Consider the following 26416-nt stretch of genomic DNA (forward strand, 5'->3'; position numbering starts at 1 on the left):
TGGAAAAACAAGAAGTCATGAAAAGAAACTCAAAAAGGACAACTATAGAAGAGATAGGAAAAAGAATAGCTTCCCACACAGGATGCTGGATATATGGAATAACTTAGATGAAAAAACAGTGTGTGCAAAAACTATTCACAATTTTAAGAATAAACTTGATGCTGAAAGATACAAAGACAGGTCACCACGAGCATAGCTCCCTTCTCATATAATACAACTAGGTAAATACAACTAGGTAAATACAAGAATTGAATAGTATATTTCCATCAAATTAGAATTTATATTTGAGTTTTCTTGTTTTATCTTTTTTTTTTTATAAAAAGTCCTTAAAAGATAGAAATAAGTGGAACAATTTTTTAGATGCATGTACTGCTATTGCTAGTATTAGATGCCAGGGAAAACCATTTGTACAGACAGCTCAAAGAAGCAAGAATCAGTAGCTAGAGCAGTGCAAATGGCTGGCCGATAAAGCCATATTGTAACTGAGCCTTAAGTTGGAATTGTACATGAATTTGAGACTAGGTGATATAATTGGAGAGTAAGAGACAGGACCCAACAAGTATTGATCCTTTCCTATATACTACAATTAGGCAGTTCTTTTTCACCTATTTCAAAGCTTTCCATCTTGATAGTGCAAAGAAAGTAATTATAGTGAGTATAAGGTAATTAATATAATTTTAATGTTTATACAGCATTTTACTTATTATCACTGTGTCCAGTCATTATAAGGCTGGTTGTAAAATTCAACATGTCTTCTGTGATATAAAATAGTCATGAATATGACTGTGCTTTCACATATCCCATAAAGTGACACATAAAAGAAAAAATGAAAGGTTTATATGATTATCTTTTAATACTGGACGGATGGCAGGAAGCACAGCATCTTGCTCCCTCCCTCCACCCCAATTAATCTCATGAGTCAAAATTGAACATGATTTGAGTACATACCGCTCATGGTTTTTCGCATCTCGACTAGTTTATGGCTTTTATCATCTCATATTCATTATCTTCATGAATCTTTGAAAACGGTTGTACCAACGTATATGGTCAGAAGAGTGACACTCAGATACGAAATTGAAAGATTTAGATGTGAAAAAGTTTGCTACAATGCAACTCATGAACTTTTTCGTATCTAAATATTTCAATTTCCTATCTAAGTGTCATTCTTCCGATCATATACATTGGTAAAACCATATTCAAAGACTCAAGAAGATAATGAACATGAGAACATGAATGCCATAAACTAATCGAATGCAAAAAGCCATGAGCGGCATGTACTCAAGTCATGCTCAATTTTGACTCATGAGATTGATTGGGGTGGAGGGAGGGAGCAAGATGCTGTGCTTCCCGCCATCTGTCCAGTATCAAAAGGTAATCATATAAACCTTTCATTTTTTTTATGTGTCACTTTATGGGATATGTGAAAGCACAGTCATATTCATGACTATTTTATATCACAGAAGACATGTTAAATTCTACAAACAGCCTCATAATGACTGGACACAGTGATAATAAGTAAAATGCTATGTAAACATTAAAATTATATTCCTTATCTTATACTTACTATAATTTCTTTCTTTGCACTATCGAGATGGAAAGCTTTGAAAAAGGTGAACAAGGACTGCTTCATCCTTAGATGTACATTAAATTCATGTAACTTGTATAGTCACTGAGCTAAGTGAAGAAATATCACTATATCTTAAGGAAACTTGAGGTTTAAGCCAGCTCAGTAGAAGAAGGGTGAGCAGGGCTGCCAACCAAAAATGCAGGATCGCCTGAGATTCTTTGAGGTAAATACAACTGTAAATACACATATGCACAGTTTTTCTAAAGAGTTTTCAATCAAAAGTGTGAGGAAATAGTTAGACAGGAAATAAATGGTTATTTGATGATACTTAGCAAAGACCAAATTCCCAGCAGGGGAGAAAGAGATACACTGCTTGGAGAAGAGACAGAAGATATAATGGGCAGTGGGGTGATGATTATTCAAAGAAATGACAATAATGGAAGAAGCTAATCCAAGTAAAGGCAAGGTTGAAGAAATCTACCTGAAAATTAGAACTAAAGGCAATAGTAGGTCATGTAAAGAAAAACACACCAGAGTTAATCTTAGTAAAGGCAGGGCTGAAGAGATCCACCTGAAAATTAGAACTAAAGGTAATGAATAAGTCATGTAAAGAGAAAATCAGTAAACACTTATCAAGTTGCTGATAATTAAAAGAGCAAATTTCATTACATGAAAGAGGACATAAAAAAAAGTAACAGAAAGTCTGATTCATTCAAGATTGGAATATGCACCAGTGGTGTGGTTCCACACCGAAAGAATTATATAAAAAAAAAACACAATACAAAGGGCAGCAACCAAGATGATCCCAAACCTGAGTGATAAGACAAATGAGGGAAGACAGGGAAAAACAGGGACTTCCCACATTGGAGAAGTGAAGACTGAGGGTGTATTCAGGATACCATCCAGCAATATAACAGTATCAATACAGAATATGTCTGGCCTCAGAACCAAACTGCCCTAGTTACAACCACCCTGAAAAAATTGAACACCTAATCATACAATGGCCTACACTAATAATCCCAACAACAGCACAGTATTTCTTTCCTGAATGATTTTATGGGCCTGCCTAATGACCATAGCCAGTTACCTGGGGGGTTACAGGCCTCATACAAGGGAGACCTGGGGCAATGGATTGAATTACAATATTTGGAATGCTCAATACTGATTCACAGACTTAACATTAGGTTTTCAGTTTCAAAATTAATTATTGACCATATCCATTTTTTGTTTTTGGTTAAGGACAAAGCCCTTTCTATGTGACCTTCATGAATTTCCCTACTTGTACAAAAAAATATATGACTAATAATCATCCCGATTCTTTCTAATATCATTTCTTCCTAACATCTTCCAAAGAGTCTGCCTTAAACCATCAACAATAGTTTTCTTATTTAACCCTTCTACATACTTCACCGTTATTAAAATCAGTTGTTTCAGTAAAATCATTAAAAATCAGAGAAAATAAAATTATCACCTGACAACCTCAAAATCACAAGATACTTTTCCAATTTAAACTTGACCACTTTCACTACATGTAGAAATGAATTTACAGTTATCTTAAACCTAATAATGTCAGATAAGTTTAAAGCATGTATTAATATGAAAAGTAATTCCAAGCCCATATCCAATCTAATGAAGCATTTTTCTTTTTTCAGCTTATCTGGCTCGACTATCTGAAAAGCTTTCCTTATTCTATATTACTGAATTCTAAACTCACTCGTTCCACAGCGTCATCAATAGACTGGAGGGTCTGCAGCCGCTTTGTCATAAGTACATCAGTGAATTTCAATTGGATGTCATCCATACGGTCTGTGTTCTGTAAAATCCACTGCTTGTCTGGATTTGGTGCATAATCATATGCAACAGTGCTGAAAGAAACCCATTACATTTTATTCAAACTTTCAGAATTCACACTTGTTCCTGTCAACACAGATGGAGTTATTCTAACTATTGAATGTATGAAAGATAAGACAATCATAATAACTGCTCCCCTGAGTTTCACTAAGTAAAAACCCACAGCCCCACAGTGGCTGGCAATAGTCCCCAGGCTCTCCTACATATCTCTCTAGGAAGAAACTTTGAACTACTGCCTATATTGTATTAATGAGGGACTATTTCTATGTCACCAACAAAAAGTAGTAGGAGGAGGGGACTTATCACCAGAAGTCAGCTCTCTATATGTGAACAGGTGAAAGAAATACAGTTGAAGTTTATAGGAAGAGATCTTGGATCCAGTCTAGGGAACAAGTGCTTGACAAAAATAAAGCCTTTTTTTTATTACTCCATAACCTAATCAGGATTGCAACCCCACCCTTACCCCCCCCCCAAAAAAAAATGTAATATACCTGAAAGGAGCCACACATGTGAATTTACATCTCTTTTTCTCCATTCAGATTTAGCTTTATATTTGTTTATGGATTCAGATTGGAAAAATGTCTTTCTTTGGGCTTTTCCAAGGACCAATGATGGGAACCTACAAGTGGTGGTAATGCAAGATGAATGTCAGAGAATTATCTCTTCACCACCTATCTTCAAAACCCATCAACATCTTCAATTCCACCTGAAAGTGCAGCCCCATGGGACTGACTTAGATTCTAGACCCTGCCCAGGCCCTCTTTCATTATACTTTAATTAATCCCAAACAACACAATATTTCTTTATTGTGTAATGTGTGGGCCAGTTACCTAGAAGTTGTGGGTCTCCTACAAGAAAACCCTGGAGCCAAGGATTGAGATCTATGGGAAGGTCTAAAGACCACTGTTAGCCATTGTGGGACTGTAGGTTTCCAGTCAGTAAAACCCAAGGCAATAATTGTTAATATTAGGCTATTTTATGAGTTGATGCATTTGTATGGGAAAATGTACCTCTTTATATAATTTATGCTTTAGTCTTTTTCAATCTGTTTCCATGGCCTTGTGATATTCTCCCTACCTCAATCAAGAGATCTCTGTAATTTTTACTTACTCCCTTTATTGACCTAAACACTATAATCATGTCACCTTTTTCTTCTCTTTTAATGATGACAGGTCCAATGCCTCTAATCTTCCCTCATGAGGTTTATCTGCTAGGCTAGGGATCAATTTAATTGTTCTTTGTATCCTCTTGAGCTGATTTATATCCTTCATATTAAGTTATGCTCTGTTTTATATCTGCATTAATTCTAGATGCCACTGAAAGATTTCATTCAGCAGAGGAAAATTCTCTGCACAAGACTGGTTAATAAATTTCTTAATACAATAGGTGCACCCATGTAACTTACTGGTGATCAGTGGCATTGAAAAAAAGGTGAGAGTATTCAGGGGCTGAGTCTTCAGGACCATGTGGGGCTGGGTAACTCAGTACCATCATGAAAGGTGGGTGGGAGGCCATGCTCTTGCTCGTACGAATGAACTCTATGCCATCTTCTGTAATCACTCGGGGGTAGTAATCCTGTATAAGGTGGAAGAATAAAGAGTACAGCTAAATATTATCACAAATAACTACTGCTTTCATTCACTGGTCTCTCTGAAGCAGAGTGCAAATAAACTGTTACCTCTGGTAAGTCAATGATACCAGGCACATCTAGTGAGATATTTTCTAACAATAATGGGTTTTGATAAAATATAAGTGTGTACTTTTGAAGTGACATACCAATAATATTCACTACTAACAAACATCTTAATGTTATTGGTTTACTATTGGCTAGGTCAGAAATTAATTACTTGATGGTAAATGAGCTGGTTTTTTTATGCTTAGTAAAGACCAAGCTAACTCGTGTTGATATCCATTTGGGAAATGGTAGAAACAGAGTCTGAAGACATAACAGAGAAGTTAAAATGTGATAGGGTTGATAATGGTAGAGAGAAGTTGAATAGCAAGAAATTTATATTTAAATGTATATATATATATATATATATATATATATATATATATATATATATATATATATATATACATATATACATATATATACATACATAAACCAAGGCTTTTCCCCCCTTACTAGGGAGGTAGTCAAAAAGGAAAAGACATAAAATCATTCCCACCCATTCCATCCCTGAATACACTCCACACCCCTCCACCCCCCCTCCCATCTTAGCACCTCCTAGATGACGGGTCATCCCTGCACCCTGTCCACTGCCCTGGGTCAGAAGCAGTGTCGCAAGACACAGCACATCCACAGCAAGGCCGCTTCATTAAATCAGCGACCCCCCCTCTCCGTCCCCCCGTATAAAGGAGAGGACGGGGAGAAATCCCTTCGGGCTGCGTCAAAATTTTGCTCACACACACTACCTCACCCCCCATCCCCCCATCCATTCCACCTCATGCATCACATCTTCCATATACAACCATTCTCCATTCACCCCTGTCTTCTGTCCTCTCCCGTCCTTCCTCAACAGACGTTCCCCTCTTCCCCAAAGCCCCCTTCACCCCATCCATCCATCTCATCCTAGGACGTCCCCTCATGTTCACTCCCTCCACATCTGCCTTCCATACCTCCTTTACTAGTCTTTCTTCACTCATTCTTTCCATGTGTCCAAACCATCCTAATACTCTTTCATCAACCCTATATATAATGCACACACACACATATACATATATATATATATATATATATATATATATATATATATATATATATATATATATATATTTTTTTTTTCAACCACAAATCACTTTTAATTCATTAATTTAATTTGTCACTGTAACTTTGTTACGGATTAGCTGGGTTCGAATCCTCAGCTCATCTATGTTTCAATTTCCAATGGATGCCTCCATCGAGCAATTTTCAGTCTCGACTGTGATGGCATGGAATTAAAAGTTATTTGTGGTTGAAAAAATATATTAATTGATCACTGGGAACCATTCAGTGTATATGTGTGTGTGTGTGTGTATATACTGTATATATATATAAATATATACATATATATATATATATATATATATATATATATATACATATATATTGTAGAAACCACTGGGAAAATAAAGTCGGAATACTAAATGTTTTCGTCTATTACAACATCCTCAGAGTACAAGAAAGAGAAATAGAACACAATATTTATACAGAAATAAGAAAACTAGGGAAGGTTATGGCCACAAAAAACCTTTGGACAATATACATACACACACATTCATATACACATGGAAATAATAATAGTAATAATAAAACAATAAAACAGCAAATACAAAAGAGCATAATCATGTGGCCAAAACATCCACAGGACATCTGACACAATTAGGAGCCATGGTACTGCTTTACTACCCTATTAATTATGAAATTATCTAGTTTAAATAAACCTAAACTCAAGTTGATATTATTATCAAAACTGCTCTTTACAAAACTGGATTCAATGATGTTCCTTTCTAGAACAGAATTACATACAATTTTTTTAATATTGTCCCACTCAATACTATGGTTTGTGTCCCTTACATGGACAAAAACCCCACTAGACATTTGGCCCATCCTTATACTATATCTGTGTTGATTCATCCTAATATTTAATTCTTTACCAGTTTGGCCAATGTAACAGGAGCTACAGTGTTTACAGGGAATACTATAGACACATCCTACATTATTACAAGGGGAATTTTCAATAAGGAGTTCTCTGATGGTACTATTTTTGAAAATAGCATTAATATTGAACTCCTTAAGGATGCGAGGAAGTCTTACAAGATTTTCATGAAAGGGAAGAACTAAAAGATTTTTCTTGCAAAAAGTATCTTTTTGGGATGTATTAAAATAAGACTTCCTGGCCCTGTATAAATACTGTGTTCTATTTCTCTTTCTTGTCCTCTGAGGATGTTGTAATAGACGAAAACTTTTAGTATTCAAACTTTATTTTCCCTGTGGTTTCTGCAATATCATTTAGTCATGCGTTATTGTGATTATTTTTAATATATATATATATATATATATATATATATATATATCCTTTCCTCTAAATAAAACAAAGCAGATACAATTAATCAATTAATCCAAAGCTTAAGTCTATCATGCAAGAGATCGATAGCTCTCAAGTAAAATGTAAGCCCCCAGATTGGGCCACAAGTCAATCAAGGAAGAGATATGTTATTGTCTGGATGGAGTGAGAGTGAGGCAGTGTAAGACGAGAATTTCTGTGCCTTCTGTATAGTGATTGCATCTGTAACAGTGATTCTGTAGACAGGTAGACAGACCTATTCTGTGTTGGTACTGTTTCGATGCATGATGATGGCCTGAATGCAAATGTGTCCATGTGGTTCTTATTTGCTGTAGGAGGGATTTCTTGGATGGACTGAAGTCTGGAGGAGTCAGGTCAAGTATGGAATTTTGGAGTTGTCTTTGAATGTTTGTTCTGTGACCTGAGTGTGTATGTTTTTGTAAGGATATGTTGTGAGGTGCAGGTGGCTGTTGATGATGTCTGAGTAGTATGATAATACAATGTTTTTTCTTTTTTAATTGATTGCAGTTGTTTAATGTAGGTCTGAGCTCTCTTACATAATAGCGTACATATTATTTTCTTGTTTGTTTTTACTATTAGGTCCTTAATGTGTAAGCAAAAAGACATGCATTTCAAAAGCGAGGTATAGAATTTTTGGGTTTTGTCCAGTGGTTGAAGTTCACCATTTACTTTGAATGTTGGGAATTTCTTTGATTCATGAAAGATGGGTAATTGTAGTATGATTCTTTCCCAAATCAGTTACTTCAATTTGGATATGGCTGATAGGAGGAAGATAGACACAAGATGCTAGGTTTTCATGCAATTTAGTTTCAGGATGGGTATTATGTGTGCTCTTTTCCAGATCATTAGGATTCTGTTGTGTGTATGGGAGTGATTGAAGATAGTCAAGACCTGTACTGCTATTGGGCCCAGGTCTTTACAATGATAGTTTAAAGCAGGTACAATTTTAAGAAAACAGATTCCATAGGTATGAGGAACTTTTTTTTGGTGATGTGGAATGGAAAAAATTCATAAATAGGAGACAAAAAAATTTTTTTTAGACAACATTAATTAATATGCTGAACTTTTTAATAAATGCTAGGGTAGGAAATGAGCCAATAGATGAGTGATTGGGAAGTATGGAGTTCCAGGAAAAAATTGTAGTGAAGAGTTGATGGTGATGTGTCTTGAGAGTTGATGATAGCAAATACAGTGTTTAGGAATAAAGTCAAGCATAAGTAAACATGGGAGAGGGTGGGGGATGAAAGGGTGGTTGAGTGTCAATGGACTCCATAGTGGTAACCAGGAGTATAGTAGCAAGAGTTAGGGATATATATGCTCTAAGGGGAGAGAGTGGGGGAATATCACGTCATTATCTGGTGGAAGGTAAGTTGGGAGTGGAGGATAGGTGGAGAAAGAGGAAAAGGGCAGAAGGTAGGGAGGTACTTAGAGTGAACTGGTTAAATGAGAAAGAAAAGGAGTATAAGAAGAAGCTAAGAGAGGAGTGGGAAGGAGTGAAGGATAGAGTAGAACTAGGAGAGAGAAGGAATGGGGATGGATCAAGGAGGGAGTCATAAGCAGTGCAAAGATAGTGTGTCAAACAAGGAGGATGGGAGGAAACAGAAGGAAGGATAGCAAGTGGTGGGATGAGGAAGCAAAGAAGGGTGTAGAAGAGAAGAAGCAAGCTTTCATAGATTGGTTACAAATTAGAACAAGGGAATCATATGAGAGGTACAGAGTAAAGAGAAGACAAGTAAAGCATAAGATAAAGGAGGCAAAGAGGAGAGCAGATGTGAAATGGGGTACGAGTATAACACAAAATTTTGAAAGTAGTAGAAAAATGTTTTGGAAAGAAATTAACAGAGGAAGAGGAAGCGAATCAAGTAGAGAAGAAAAGGTAAAAGGTGCAGATGGAGAGATGATAATGGAAGAGAAGGTAGTGAGAGGAATGTGGGCAGAGTATTTTAGGGAGTTGCTAAATGTGAAGGAGGATAGGGAGGGAAAGGTAGTTGCAGTGGAAAGTGCTAAGACAATGACTATGATGAGTGAGGGGGAGGAGAAATAAGGAAAGATGAAGTGAAAGCAGCTGTTAAGATGATGAGAGCGAGTAAGGCATCTGGGTTGGATGGATGCCATGAAGAATGTCTTAAAAATGGAAGTACAGTGATGGTGGACTGGCTGCTGAGGTTGTTTAATGTTTGTTTGAGAGAGGGTAGAGTGCCGGAGGACTGGAGGAGTGCCTGTATAGTTCTGCTTTACAAGGGAAAAGGGGACAAGTGTGAGCATAGTAGTTTCAGAGGGATCAGTTTGTTAAGTATAGTTGGGAAGGCTTATTGGAGGGTCTTGACTGAGAGGATTACGAGAGGAAGAGAGGGAGTAATTGGTAAGGAACATTGTGGGTTTATAACAGGTAGGGGTTGCGTAGATCAAATTTTTGTGGTAAGACAGATATGTGAGAAAGCTATAGGAAAAGGTAAGGATGTTTTTTGGGCTTTTATGGATCTGGAAAAGGCTTATGACAGGGTAGACAGGAAGGCACTGTGGGAGGTATTGCATATATATAGGATAGGAGGAAAGCTGTTAAGTGCAGTCAAGAGTTTATACGAGAGTAGTAGAGCTTGTGTCAGGATTAGAAATGGAGAGAGTGAGTGGTTTGAGGTAAAGGTGGGACTTCAATAGGGATATGTTATGTCACCCTGGCTGTTCAATTTATACATGGATGGGGTGGTGCAAGAGGTGAATGCAAGGGTAGTGGGTCCGGGATTGGAGATCGTTCAAGAAAATGGAGAAAAGTAGGAGATAAGACAGTTGTTTGCTGAGGACATTGTGCTTGTAGCAGGCTCAGAGGAGGGATTGAGGAAGTTAGTGTCAGAGTTTGGGAAGGTGTGCAAAAGGAGGAAGTTGAAGATAAATGTGGGTAAAAGTAAGGTAATAAGATGTACAATGGGAGAAAGTGGCATCAGATTGGAAGTGAGTATTAAGGGAGAGAGACTGGAGAAAGTGGATAGTTTTAGATACTTGGGTGTGAATGTGGCAAGAAAGGAAGGGGTGGGGGAGGCAGAAAGTAGATTGAGAGAAGTGAGTAAATGCCTTGGGGGATTAAAAAGTGTATTGAGAAATAGACATTTGGGAATGGATGCTAAGAGGAGCTTGTATTTATCTAGTTGTATTTTATGGGAAGAGAGCTATGCTCGTAGTGACCCATTTTTGTATCTCTCCACATCCAGTTTATTCTTAAAATCGTGTATAGTTTTAGCATTCACTGTTTTGCCATTCAGTTTGTTCCAGACATCAATCACTCTATGTGGGAAGCTATTCTTTTTCAGGTCTCTTCTACAAGTGTCCTTCTTTAGTTTCTTTTCGTGTCTTCTTGTTTCTCTTCTGTCCCACTTTAATAAGTCACCTCTATTGAGGATTTCCATCCCTTTCATAATTCTGTAAATGGTCAACAAATCACCTCTTTCTCTTCTGTTCCAGTGTTGACAGATGTAATTTCTCCAATCTTTGTTCATATGTCAGATTTCACAGTGTAGGTGTCATTTTTGTCACTGCTCTTTGGATTTTTTCTAATTTTCTTATGTTCTTCTTTGTGCTGGGTGCCCACAATGTTGCGGCATATTCTAGTTTTGGTCTTATCAGTGTAACCAATATTTTTTTTAACCATCTCCTCATCTATGTAGTTGAAGGCCACTTTCATTGATCTTAGTAAGTTAAGTCTCCAAATAATTTATTGACGTGTTTATCAGGTGTCAAGTCGCTCGAGATGATTACTCCCAGGTCCCTTTTTGAATAGACTATTTTGACTTCTTTGTTTCCAATTTTATATGGACCCGATATTCTATTTTTCCTTTTTCCAAATTCTATTATGCTACATTGCTTGATGTTGAAGTTCATCTCACATTTCTGACTCCATTCCCATATTTTGTCTAGGTCTTCTTGTAGCGATCTACAATCTTCTTCCATTTTTACTCTCTTGAGTAATTTGGCATCATCAGCAAAGAAGTTCATGTAACAATTTACTCCCTCATCCATATCATTCATATATATGGCAAACATTAAAGGAGCCAATACAGAGCCTTGTGGGACACCACTTTTCACATTTTCCCAGTTCGAATTTTTGTCTCTAAGTACCACTCTCATTTTTCTTCCAATTAAGAAGTTCTTCATCCATTCCAGCAACTTTGTATTCCTCCTATCATTTCAATTTTTCTTATTAATTTTTTATGTGGTACCTTATCAAATGCCTTCTGCAAATACAAGAAGGCGCAATCTACCCAGCCATCTCTTTCTTGTATTATCTCAATTAATCTCTATTAAAAACAAATTAACTTTGTGGTACACAATCTTCCACTTCTAAAGCCAAATTGTTTAGGGTTTACTATTTTGTTTTCTTCCAAGTGTTTGGTCCATTTATTTCTGATGACTTTTTCACATATTTTTGCTACTGTGCTTGTAAGGGATACCAGTCTAAAATTTGTAGGATCTTCCCTATTTCCTCCTTTATATATTGGTACTATGTTTGTATCTTTCCAAACTTGTAGTGCCTTTCCTTCTTTGAGTGAGGAGTCGATTATCTTGTATAATTTATCTGTCAGTTCGTCTATACACTCTTTCAGTATCCAATTTGCAATTCCGTCTAGTCCATGTAACTTCCGGACATCTAGATTTTTAAATTTGATCTCCTATTTCTTTTTGTGTTACCTTTAGGACAGGTAGAGGTTGTGTAGATCAGATCTTTGTGGTAAGACAGATATGTGAGAAAGCTATAGGAAAGGGGAAGGATGTTTTTTGGGCTTTTATGGATCTGGAAAAGGCTTATGATAGGGTAGACAGAAAGGCACTGTGGGAGGTTATGCAGACATATGGGATAGGAGGAAAGCTTCTGGGAGCTGTCAAGAGTTTTTATGAGAGTAGTAGAGCTTGTGTCAGGATTGGAAATGGAGAGAGTGAGTGGTTCGAGGTAAAGGTGGGACTTCATCAGGGATGCATTATGTCGCCCTGGCTGTTCAACTTCTACATGGATGGGGTAGTGCGAGAGGTAAATGCAAGGGTTGTGGGTTAGGGATTGGAGATGGTTAAAGAAAATGGAGAAAAGTGGGAGGTGAGCCAGCTGTTGTTTGCGGACGACACTGCGCTTGTGGGAGGATCGGAGAAGGGACACATGGAAAGAATGAGTGAAGAAAGACTAGTAAAAGAGGTATGGAAGGCAGATGTGGAGGGAGTGAACATGAGGGGACGTCCTAGTGTAAGGACAGGAATTTTGAAGGGATATTATTTTTGGAATTTCGTTTTATTTATCTATTTATTTATTTGAGTGTTGACTTGAGAGACGGTTTTACTCAACCAAGAAGCAAAGTAGAAAATAGAGCCTTAATAGACCATGAATTTATTCTATTCTATGTCTGCCTATCAAGATGTGTTGGCAAAGAGCCTTACTATAATCATTGAAGAAAAACATACAATAGGAGATAGCTACAAATATATTTCAGCTGATTTTGGTTCAACTAAGTTTCGAGACGACATTAGAATGTTCTCGAACATAGCGGGCGCACCGTAGCTCCGCCCACCCGTGACGTCACTAACACGTTCGGACAGAGGCGTAAACTAAGGCCATTAATTTTAAGAGTAATAGGAAAAATTCCCAACTTTCAGTTCAGGATTCCACTAGAGAAATAATTTAGGGAGAGATTGTAGCAGCTAGGGGCTCTGTTGAGAAGCGAAATGAAGTTTTACGAAATAATACAACAGGGAGGTTAGTAGTTTACCCATAGATACGAACACATAGCCGTCTCGTTCTTTTTGTGCGCAGCTAAAATTTTAATCTGATGCCAAAAACTATTCCGATAACAGGTATGGATACGTTCTGTAAGATTAATGAAAATAAATGTCAATATGTGAGTTAAATGATATAGTGCAGATATAGTAGGTAGATATTTATTATTATTATTAAGTTTTGAATCTGATGCCAAAAACTATTCCGATAACAGGAATTAAAAGGGTTTACGGGAGTGTACTCCACAAACACTGCGTGGAAGGAGTTAGACGGTGTCACGCATATATACATTAGCTATGAGAGTGTAATCCTTAGAGTACAATTCTGTCTGTGATCGTTCTCTAATAAGAATACGGGGTTGAAGGTAGACACAATATTGTAAGTAGACTTATACAGTGACCGGAAGGTTGGAGCGTAAATAACTACGTTTTTCCACGTGCCTGTGACCTTACTTATGATGCCCATAAAAAAAAAAACTGTGTTATTAAATGTCTCGCATACCCATATATTTTTCATATTGTAAGGATCAATAGATTGTCTAGTTGGAGAAAACCACAATATACTTTTGTATTTCCTTACTATATTTTTGCTTCAGTGTAATAATTAACACATAGCAGACCTTCGCTTATTTTCTTTTACTACCCCCACATTATCGACGGCACCACATTATTGGTGGCCGAGCGGTGGGATTTACGCTATTAACCAACCTGAAGCTCACTTATCTGTGTGTCGACTTAGACAAAGCTTGTGTACCCTGTGGATTGGCAGTACAGTCATCAGAGACAGAATATATCCCATATAGAAATAGCGGATGAGATTGTGTGGGGAAGTGACGTGTTAAGGTGTATAGCTTTGATGGAACTACACATAATTAAAGGCAGTCAGGTAAAAATGAACAATAAAACGGAATGGGAATCCAATTCGGGAGAGGAAGAAGAGACGAGAACAAGGATGGAAGATAGACATGAATGGGAATCTAACCCAGGAGGAGCTGTTCTATTGGCCAAATTTAAAGGTAGATGTATGTAATTTTGTAAAGAAATGCATTACTTGTCAGAGGTTCAAGGGTACACAAGGGTTGTCACAGCAATACAAAGAGGTTCCCCCTGCTACAAAGGCAATGGAGAGAATAGGCATAGACCTAACGGATATGGTATCCAGGTCGCAGGGATATAGGTATGTTTTGACCATAATCGATCACTACAGTAGGTTCGTTAGGTTTTTCCCATTGAGAACAAAACACCACCAACACATACTACACTCCCTAACCCAGTTCTTCGCAGATTACGGCACCCCAGAGAGCATCGTAGCAGACAATGGAGCAGAATTCACCAACATGGCTTTCAAGAAGTTGTGTGGAGAACAGCAAGTCACCCTACTCTACACCACCCCATACCACCCACAAGCAAACGGTGTAATAGAACGGATGCATCGAACGTTGAAGAGCATCCTGGCAACACTATGCCAGGGACACCCAAACAAATGGCCGGATCTACTACAAGCCTGTCAGAGGAAGATGAATGGAGCCACACACACCTCCACCGGACATACTCCCTATTTCGGCTTCTTCGGAAGACACCCACCCCGATTGGCCGGTCACAGAATCCCAGGTGTAGAGGGAACGGAAGATGAAACAGAGGTCGCTCATCAAATCATCCGAGAAACCCACCGTAAGATGACAACGGAGTATCGGAGTGTGGCGAACCGCAGGAGAGGCGAGCAGAAGGTGGAAGTGGGATCTTTAGTATGGATCCGGAAGGAAACTGCTATACCAGGTACCTGCCGCAAGCTGAACCCCAAGTGGGAAGGGCCCTACAGAGTGGTGGGGGCATTAGCAGGACACAGTGTATACGAACTAAGAAATCCCTTCACGGGAAAGGAGACAAGGAGAGCTGCTGCTCAAGTGAAACCTTACTTTGGTTCCGAAGAGTGGTTGGTGGAGCCTGTTGAAAAAGAGTTCCACCCAGACCCGGAAGTGGAAATACTACCACCAAGGATGCGTCGTGCACCAAGACGGCTCATCGAAGAATACTGAAGAGAATCAATTGGAACAATCCGCCCAGTTGGCGCCATATCTAGTGATTTAAGGTGCTAAGATGACAGTAATTAACTGCAATAGTGTAGCGATCATACCATGCCATTAATATCCAAAGAAAAACGAATGCGTGCAATTAATCCGAAGGTGCTCTCAGTGTTCCTATGTGTAGAGTTAAGATGTCTTAGGATTAAGGCATACTTGTATTGCATATTTAGTTGTAACACACCTATATTCTTTATACATGTGTAAGGTTAGTCTTAGGATTAAGGGATACATGTAGTGCATATGTAGTTGCAAAAAGGAAATTTTAGCAACAACCAGGTGAAGGAACTTAATGTTGACTTAAAGGGAGGATAAAGACATACAGAACAGTCTAGGAGAGAGACTATACACGATGGTTAGCGAGGACTCTCATTTGGAGTAGTATGGGTAAATGGGGAAATTCTTTAGTTCGAGTTGGGGTCATGAACCCAACTCAAATTCACAATTGCCCGCTTGACAGGGGTGTAGGACTTCAGGACCTGGTGGTCACTCGCCGATTGCCCAGAAGTGAGCCCACAGAAGGGGAGTAGTGTGCCACCCATGGGGCGAATCCACAAGAGAGAGTCGTGGCTTAGCTCGGTCGTAGCGGCTATGCATGTCCAGTCAAGTAGTATGTAAGAGGTCAATTGGGGAACCCAGCCAATACGAAGACTGATGGGAAAGGTCCAAGGAGACATCCACAGTGAATCGGTGTACCCCTGGGTCACCTGAGTTCCGTACACCTACGAGTGTGCTGAGGGGAGAGTTCCTCGTTGAGCTATCAAAAAGGGTAATCACTCTCTGAGAACAGGATGAAATTTTTCATTTCAGGGGGGATTTGGACCACACCAAATAGAATCCTTCACGTGATGTTGCGGAATTTTTCTTACATTCCATGTAAGGACAGGAATTTTGAAGGGATATTATTTTTGGAATTTCGTTTTATTTATCTGTTTATTTATTTGAGTGTTGACTTGAGAGACGGTTTTACTCAACCAAGAAGCAAAGTAGAAAATAGAGCCTTAATAGACCATGAATTTATTCTATTCTATGTCTGCCTATCAAGATGTGTTGGCAAAGAGCCTTACTATAATCATTGAAGAAAAACATACAATAGGAGATAGCTACAAATATATTTCAGCTGATTTTGGTTCAACTAAGTTTCGAGATATTAGAATGTTCTCGAACATAGCGGGCGCACCGTAGCTCCGCCCACCCGTGACGTCACTAACACGTTCGGACAGAGCCGTAAACTAAGGCCATTAATTTTAAGAGTAATAGGAAAAATTCCCAACTTTCAGTTCAGGATTCCACTAGAGAAATAATTTAGGGAGAGATTGTAGCAGCTAGGGGCTGTGTTGAGAAGCGAAATGAAGTTTTACGAAATAATACAACAGGGAGGTTAGTAGTTTACCCATAGATACGAACACATAGCCGTCTCGTTCTTTTTGTGCGCAGCTAAAATTTTAATCTGATGCCAAAAACTATTCCGATAACAGGTATGGATACGTTCTGTAAGATTAATGAAAATAAATGTCAATATGTGAGTTAAATGATATAGTGCAGATATAGTAGGTAGATATTTATTATTATTAAGTTTTGAATCTGATGCCAAAAACTATTCCGATAACAGGAATTAAAAGGGTTTACGGGAGTGTACTCCACAAACACTGCGTGGAAGGAGTTAGACGGTGTCACGCATATATACATTAGCTATGAGAGTGTAATCCTTAGAGTACAATTCTGTCTGTGATCGTTCTCTAATAAGAATACGGGGTTGAAGGTAGACACAATATTGTAAGTAGACTTATACAGTGACCGGAAGGTTGGAGCGTAAATAACTACGTTTTTCCACGTGCCTGTGACCTTACTTATGATGCCCATAAAAAAAAAAACTGTGTTATTAAATGTCTCGCATACCCATATCTTTTTCATATTGTAAGGATCAATAGATTGTCTAGTTGGAGAAAACCACAATATACTTTTGTATTTCCTTACTATATTTTTGCTTCAGTGTAATAATTAACACATAGCAGACCTTCACTTATATTCTTTTACTACCCCCACTTGGGCATAGGCCTTTTCGCTACCCAGAACCAACCCCGAACGACCTGAGGAAAGGGGACGGAGTCAGAAGTGAATAACAAGGAGCAGTTTCCATTTAGGGTCAGATATATCCATATAGACGATTGGGTGGTGGCAGCGTATACCTTGATTTTTTTATTTCCTAAATCGTTCTTATGTGGGTATCTGATCACTCCCATTGGAGGTGCTCTTGGTTAAACACTAATCAATCACAAAAAACGACGGCACCACACTAGGATGAAGTGGATGGATGGGGTGAAGGGGGCTTTGGGGAAGAGGGGAATGTCTGTTGAGGAAGGACGGGAGAGGACAGAAGACAGAGGTGAATGGAGAATGGTTGTATATGGATGATGTTGTGATTGCATGAGGTGGAATGGGTGGGGGTGGGGGTGGGGTGGGGTGGGGTGGTAGTGTGTGTGAGCAAAATTTGACGCAGCCCGAAGGGGGGGGGTCGCCGATTTAATGAAGCGGCCTTGTTGTGGATGTGCTGTGTCTTGCGACACTGCTTCTGACCCAGGGCAGTGGACAAGGTGCAGGGATGACCCGTCATCCAGGAGGTACTCAGATGGGAGGGAGGGTGGAGGGGTGTGGAATGTATTCAGGGATGGAACGGGTAGAAATGATTTTATGTCTTTCCCTTTTTGGCTACCTCCCTTGTAAGGGGGAAAAAGCCTTGGTATATGTATGTATGTTATTTCTTTCATTTTGGGTGATCTTTTTTGTTTTCTATCTTCCCAAAATTGTGAGCTCTCAATTGTAAAAACTGACCTGAAATGTCTGATCAAGACTTCTGCCATTTCTGTATCATCTATATATTCCTTATCTCCTGCATGCAATTTCACTATTTCATGTTAATCCTTTAGTTTATCATTTATATATCTGTAAAAGAGTTTTGGTTGATCCTTACATTTGTCTATAATATCTTTTTTCATAATTTATTTTTTCTTTCCTACATATATTCACATATTCATTCCTAAGTTTTATATATGTTTGCCATTTGGATTTTTTTCTTTTTCTTTTTCCATCTTTTCTACACTTTGTCTCTTCTGTCTCTAGCCTCACTACACCTTTTGTTATACCAACACTTTATATAAATCTCTTTTTGTTTCTTTTTTGGTACATATTTGTCATTCCTTCTTTGTACTTTTCTTTGAATATGTTCCATTTGTCTTCCATCTTTGTTTCCTCTTTAGAGAATTTGTCCCAGTTAGTGTTTTGGAATTTTTTTCTTAGTTTCTCAAAATCCGTTTTGTTGTACATTAATCTTCCTTCTCTATGCTTATCATTCTTACCTACTTTGTTGTTCTTTTAATTCAAACTCTATTAGTATATGGTCACTCTTTCCAATTGGTGTTTTGTACTCTATTTTGTTCACAATATCGGTTCAGAAGTTAATATCATGTCTAGTTTCAACGGTTCCTCATTGTTTCTAAATCTAGTATTTTCCTAAACCCATTGTGTTAGGGTATATTCGATGGTCCAATGATCCTCTCCCCTTTTTACTATCATTTCTTCCCAGATTATATCCTTTGCATTAAAATCGTCCATGATTACTATGTTTCCATCCTCTTTCAGTAACTCATTTAGCACATTCATTGTGTCTTCCAGTAATTTAGAATGTTCACTATCTGACCAAGCCTGTGTTTTTGGTGGTACATACACTGCTACAAATTTTCTGCCTTTCATCTTTTTGTTTACAATTTTGATCATAATTAATTCTACATTGCCTTGGCCTTCATTTATCTTTGTCACATTTAGACCCTTGAGTGAGTGTGCCAACACCACTGCACGGGGCAGAAACATGGAACATATGAGAGGAAGAGAGAAGGAGTTTGAATGTGTTTGAGCTGAAATGCCTGAGAAGTATGATGGGGGTTACTAAGGTAGATAGAGTGAGAAATGAGGTGGTAAAGAGGAGAACAGGGGTAGGAAGGGAGCTGGGATATAGGGGTGATGAAAGAGTATTGGGATGGTTTGAACACATGGAAAGAATGAGTGAAGAAAGATGAGTAAAAGAGGTGCGGAAGGCAGAGGTGAACATAAGGGGGTGACCTAGGATAAGATGGATGGATGGGGTAATAGGAGCATTAGGAAAGAGGGGAATGTCTGTTGAGGAAGGACGGGAGAGGACAGAAGATAGGAGTGAATGGAGAAAGGTTGTGTATGGATGATGCTGTGATGCATGAGGGGGAGTGGGTGGGGATGGGGGGTGAGGGAGTATGTATGAGAAATAAATTGACGCAGCCTAAAGGGATTTCTCCCCGTCTTCTCCTTTTCTGCATGAGGAGATGGAAAGGGGGTGTCACCAAATTAATGAAGCAGCCTTGCTGTGGATGTGCTGTGTCTTGCGACACTGCTTCTGACCCAGGGCAATGGACAAGATGCAGGGATGACCCATCATCCTGGAGGTGCCAAAATAAAGGGAGGAAAGAGGGTAGAGGGGAGTGGAGTATGTAGGGGATGGAATTGGTGGGAGTGGTTTCTATGCCTTTGTTTTTGGCTACCTCCCTTGTAAAGGGGAAAAAGGTATATGTATATATGCTTTTTAATTAAATACAAAAACAGGGTCCCTCAAACATAGCTATCTAGTATATTATAAGTTGGCAAATACACTCACGTAGCCAAAAGTAGATACAAATATATAATGGGGTTAAACCCCCACCCAAAAAATAAATAATAATAATTAACAAAGAATCAAAACAATGGTATAGACTCCTAGCTCCTTCTTCCGACTGTACTGTACATTCAAAAGAATGAACACAATCCTTTTTCAATGTAACTGCTACTTGGAATGAGAGATTATTTCCAATTAATAATATGAAGACTAATCATTATGAGAGTAATAATAATACATGCATACATATACTAAAGGTTTTTTCCCCCTTATAAGGTAGGTACACAAAAAACATACATATACCAAGGCTTTTTCCCCCTTACAAGAGAGGTAGCCAAAAATGAAAAGGCATAAAATCATTCCCACCCATTCCATCCCTGAATATACTCCACACCCCTCCACCCTCCCTCTCATCTTAGCATGAAAAACAAAGACATAAAATCCCACTCCCACCCATTCCATCCCCACATCCACCCCATTCCTCCCTCTTATCTTGGCTCCTCCTGGATGACAGGTCATCCCTGCAGCTCATCCACTGTCCTGGGTCAGAAGCAGTCACTAGACACAGCACATCCACAACAAGGCCACTTCATTAAATCAGTGACCCCCTCTCTGCGTCAAATTATTTTTTCACTCATACTCCCTCACCCCCATCCCCTAACCACTCTCTTTCATGCATCACAGCATCATCCATTCATAATAATAATACATACATACATACATATACCAAGGCTTTTTCCCCCTTCCAAGGGAGGTAGCCAAAAAGGGAAAGGCATAAAAACACTCCCACCCATTTCATCCCCAAACACACTCCACACCCCTCCCACCCTCCCTCTCATCTGAGCACCTCCTGGATGACGGGTCATCCCTGCACCTTGCCCACCGCCCTGGGTCAGAAGCAGTGTCGCAAGACACAGTGCATCCACAGCAAGGCCGCTTCATTTAATCGGCGACCCCCCCTCTCCGTCCCCCTTTGCATATAAGGCAAGGACGGGGAGAAATCCCTTCGGGCTGCGTCAAAATTTACTCACACATACTACCCCACCCCCCCGCCCATTCCTCCTCATGCAGTCACAACATCATCCATATACAAACATTCTCCACTCACCTCTGTCTTCCGTCCTCTCCCTTCCTTCCTCAACAGACATTCCCCTCTTCCCCAAAGCCCCCTTCACCCCATCCATCCACCTCATCCTAGGACGTCCCCTCATGTTCACTCCCTCCACATCTGCCTTCCATACCTCTTTTACTAGTCTTTCTTCACTCATTCTTTCCATGTGTCCAAACCATCCTAATATTCTTTCATCAACCCTATCTCCCAAATCCTTTTTCACCCCTGTTCTCCTCCTCACCTCCTCATTTCTCACTCTATCCAGCCTAGTAACTCCCACCATATTTCTCAGACACCTCATCTCAAACACATTCAAACTCCTTCTCTCTTCTTCTCTTATGTTCCACGTTTCTGCCCCATACAGTGCTGTTGGCACAATCACTCCTTCATACAGTCTCCTCTTCGCATCCATTCCCAAATGTCTATTCCTCATTACACTCTTTAAACCACCAAGGCATTTACTCGCTTCTCTCAATCTACATTCTACCTCCACCTTCACTCCACCTTTTCCTGCTACACTTGCACCCAAGTATCTAAAACTATCCACTTCCTCCAGTCGCTCTCCCTTAATGTTCACTTCCAGTCTACTGCCACTTTCACCCCTTGTACATCTCATCACCTTACTTTTACCCACATTTATCTTTAGCTTTCTTCTATCACATACTCTCCCAAACTCTGCCACCAGCTTCCTCAATCCCTCCTCTGACCCTGCCACAAGCGCAGTGTCGTCCGCAAACAACAGCTGGCTCACCTCCCACTTTTCTCCATTTTCTTTAACCATCTCCAATCCCTGACCCACTACCCTAGCATTCACCTCTCGCACTACCCCATCCATGTATAAGTTGAACAGCCAGGGCGACATAACGCATCCTTGACGAAGTCCCACCTTTACTTCAAACCACTCACTCTCTCCATTTCTAATCCTGACACATGCTCTACTACTCTCATAAAAACTCTTGACAGCTCCCAAAAGCTTTCCTCCTATCCCATAAATCTGCATAACCTCCCACAGTGCCTTTCTGTCTACCCTATCATAAGCCTTTTCCAGATCCATAAAAGCCCAAAAAACATCCTTCCCCTTTCCTATAGCTTTCTCACATATCTGTCTTACCACAAAGATCTGATCTACACAACCTCTACCTGTCCTAAATCCACACTGTTCCTCACCAATGATTACCATAATTCATTTTGATGGCCTAAAAGAAACCCTTAACCACAAATTGGCCAGCAACAGTTCCTGGGTCCTCCCAAAGGCCACAGATCTCTTTGGGTAGATACACTGGACTGCTGTTTGTGTTGTATTAGTATGGGACTGTTTCTGTCACCAGCTTAGAGTAGCAGTCTGAGGAAAGCATTCACTGGCTGTCAACTCTCCTTGAATAAAGCAGTGGAGGAAATACAATTGAAATTGATTAAGATCCTGGGACCATTCAAAGACTGAGTGTCACCCCCTCAGGGCTGCACCTTTATGTGGTAGGAATGTTGACAGATTTTGACGACAGGTGGCAGTGAAAACATTTTCTCTAACACCAGTCTCATGTGACCCTCACTTGCAGGTACCCATAGATGGTTTTAGACCAATCATGTTGTATATATAAATTGCAATATTAAAATATGAAAGTTAGTAATGCAGGGGAAAATGCCATAATATCCTGAAAGAGACAAAGACAAAATTCACATACCATCTAATAAAGCAAGTATCTTGAGGGCATACAATTATAATGTACCTGGGGATAATGTTCTCCGTATTTGACTTTCTTGCTGTTCCTGTTGACAGTGTAGTTGTAGTACTTAGAGTTCATGAGCAGGCCAGCCCACTCTCGCCATCCAGCTGGTACATGGGACCCATTATACTTATTCAAGTACTTGCCAAAGTAACCTACAGGAAAGGAAATGTTGAAGATACAGTGGTGGTGACAATCTGTTATAAAAACATCCCTAATGAAGATTAATTTAGCAAGAACAAGCACATATTTAATAGGACTAATTCACTTTTTTTTTTCTCTAAAAACATACATAATATTTACTACCTATCTACATACCAAAAGGCTTCTTCCCCCTAATAAGGGAAGTAACCATCCAAGACATGAAACCAACATTCACCCAATACCCATTTGTTTCCTTTTTATCATAGTACCTTGTGGATGAAGAGCAATCCCTGTCCCCACCCACTGCCTGGGTCAGAAGCAATGCTACAAGACACAGCACATCCACTGCAGGGCCTAGTATCTTAGGTTTAGTTCCCCACCACTTCATTTATATGGCAACACTCCCTCCTTGTTCCCTCCCAAGTAAAAAGAGAAGATGAGGAGAAATCACTTTGGACTGCATCAATCTGCATGAATATAAATATATAATACTGTTATGAAAGAGTATGCTGAAGACACTTTCGTAGTTTATGCTACATCAATCAAGCTATCCAGCAGCATCACCAAAGTTAATGGGTGAGAGTGGCCACACATATCAAAACAGACATGATATGTGGTGTGCAGGAGGGAAGTCATAATTACCTTTGATTGAGATTGAGATCAGACATTCTATATCAGTGTAGTGATATCTAATAGTGCACTGCTGCTGGGCAAGCATTGTAGCCTTTCAAATGCCTGTGGTCAAAAGGCAACTATGTAAGGTTTTTTGTGTGTAACTGTTCATAGTTCTTCAATTTATCTAATGATAGTGCATGTGAGTGACTTAGTCCCAGTATGTGAAAGGCATACAAACTATTGATAGAGAATTTCTAATAAAATAGGATAGTAGGGATAACTGAAAATAATATGTATGTTACCTTTTGGTAGCATTTGGGAGAAATAATTTTCTTCCTTATAATAAATATTCCTTATGATAAATCTATCAATGATTTCTCCCAAATGCTACCAAAAGATAACATGAATATTATTTTCAGTTACCCCAATAATTTATTCAGAAAACTAGTTAATGTGCATCATAGACCAACATAAGACATAAACCTTGGAGTCTATAAATTACCCTGCTCAGGGTGTGAAGAAGTATATTGGGAACAAACGGGTAGAATTGCAAACAAGAATAAAAGAACATAAAAACTCAGTCAAATACACACAACAGAACTCACGTGTTATTTCAACATGTTGCCAACAATAATCACCATATAAATTGGGACAAGGCAAAAATCATATCTCAAATTTAAATATAGTTTCAAAAGGAAAATAATTGAATCTTCCCTAATCAAACATTTCGCTAACTTTAATATATCAAGTAGACAATGGTCACCTGATTATATAACCACTTTGGCAGTTAATAAATTACTTCCATTGTAAAAGTGGACAACTTGCCACAAAGCCCACGCAATATCATAGGTGCTACCTGAAGTGTCATGCCCATATTCTCTCACTCCACCCCTCTCCTATGTATATATGTTTTCTCTTGACTTTGTATTCCGCTGAAGAGGATCACAGCCAGTGATCAAAATATACGAAAATCGGTATTTCCTTTCTTTTCTTAATCCAATCAACAGTGGGTTTTTAGTATATATATATATATATATATATATATATATATACATATACACATATATACATATATATACATAAATATATATATATATATATATATATATATATATATATATATGGAAATAGGCTTACATATTTTTTGTGTTATCCTCGGCAATAGTAATTGTAATTTCGAACTGTGTCCTTTTAATCATCTGTATTTCATGTATTTGATCTATTGCCAAACTTATTATTATTATTATAATTATTATTATTATTATTATTATTAATATTATTATTATTAAAGTCTATACAGCAGCCATTATTTCTATTATTTAGTAAAGATTTCATAGAAACACTGAACAGCTATATTGGTCGTGGTTGAATACGGTCATCTTCGAGTTCGTGATTGGGATCGCTTCTGAGTGGTTAAGCCGGTTGTCTTCAATGGCAGCTCTTAGAATTATATATATATATATATATATATATATATATATATATATATATATATATATATATATATATATATATATATATATATATATATATATATATATATATATATGGGCTGCATTGAGGGAAAAATGTAAAATAAAAAATCGAAAAACCTAAAATCTACTGCCTCTACATTGATGACATCTTCATAGAAACTGCGTGTAGTGAAGTTATTGAAGTACTGAAAAATTGCTTCCAATACACCCCTGGGTTAACTTTTACAGTTGAAAACAGCATAGAAGGATCCATGCCATTTTTAGATATACTAGTTAAACAAAAACAAGATAATTTCACGACTAGTGTACACGTAAAACCCACAAATCCCGGGCACTGTTTATACTTAAAAAGTGAGTGCCCACAAAGTAATGGTGGGCAGCTACCGGTGAAATTACCGGTTTTATCGGCAACAAACTTAATGATAGCTTACCGACAAAAATTCTGCTACCGGTAAAGCTTCGTTAACCGGCAAAGCTTCGTTAACCGGTAAAGCTTCGTTAACTCGATAAGCTATACCATAACACTCAGAGAGCGGTAAGTACGTCTCGGCTTGGTGGTACTGAGTGACGGTGGTGACAGGCCCAGTCCCCCGCTAATTTTACAGGTTAAACTTTTATCATTAAGCAAGTATGTACCGCTAAGGTCTCGGTAAGTTTTTATCATTAAAACCGTTTTTTCTGCACTCTTCTTAATTTCTCAATAGAATTAATGTTACTTCTGTGATCAGCATACGAAACTGTATTAATTGTGAAAGTTTCATAAAAAAAAAATCCGCGTGTCGCTAAACGAAGACCCATATATTATAGGGGTCTTCGTTAGGCGACACGCGGAATTTTTTTTATGAAACTTTCACAATTAATACAGTTTCGTATGCTGATCACAGAAATAACATTAATTCTATTGAGAAATTAAAAAAGTGCCGAAAAAAACGGTTTTAATGGTAAAAAAAAAATGACCGAGACCTTAGCGGTACATACTTGCTTAATGGTAAAAGTTTAACCGGTAAAATTAGCAGCTCACTGGGCCCGTCACTACCGTCACTCAGTACCACCAAGCCGAGACGTGCTTACCGCTCTCTGAATGTTATGGTATAGCTTATCGAGTTATCGGTTAACGAAGCTTTAACGGTAGCAGAATGTTTGCCGGTAAGCTATCGTTAAGGTTGTTGGATAAAACCTGTAACTTTACCGGTAGCTGCCTACCACTACCACCTCCAAACATGAACCCATGCAAGCAGACACGCGAACGAAAATGTATACACCACACCCACCGTCAGACACCCTCCATTCACTCACTCGCGCGGTAGATAGCAGACTATAGTAGCACCAATTAAAGTATGACCTTTTCC

The 26416-nt window shown here is 38.7% G+C and overlaps 1 protein-coding gene across 4 annotated transcripts in view; it reads right to left on the reverse strand.

The window, feature by feature from the left end:
* Sulf1 (Extracellular sulfatase Sulf1) overlaps positions 1-26416 on the reverse strand; it is a 233720-nt gene that overhangs the window by 74019 nt on the left and 133285 nt on the right. For all 4 annotated transcript variants that reach the window (XM_076210898.1, XM_076210900.1, XM_076210899.1 and 1 more), the window contains exons 5-7: positions 22837-22988; positions 4824-4993; positions 3282-3432 (exon numbers count right to left, since the gene is read on the reverse strand). In XM_076210898.1, the coding sequence (XP_076067013.1) occupies positions 3282-3432; positions 4824-4993; positions 22837-22988 (473 nt within the window). The remainder of the gene's footprint in view (positions 1-3281; positions 3433-4823; positions 4994-22836; positions 22989-26416) is intronic.

Source organism: Oratosquilla oratoria, chromosome 28 (assembly GCF_046742065.1).
Source record: "Oratosquilla oratoria isolate Oo_2021 chromosome 28, ASM4674206v1, whole genome shotgun sequence".
NCBI lineage: Eukaryota > Metazoa > Arthropoda > Malacostraca > Stomatopoda > Squillidae > Oratosquilla > Oratosquilla oratoria.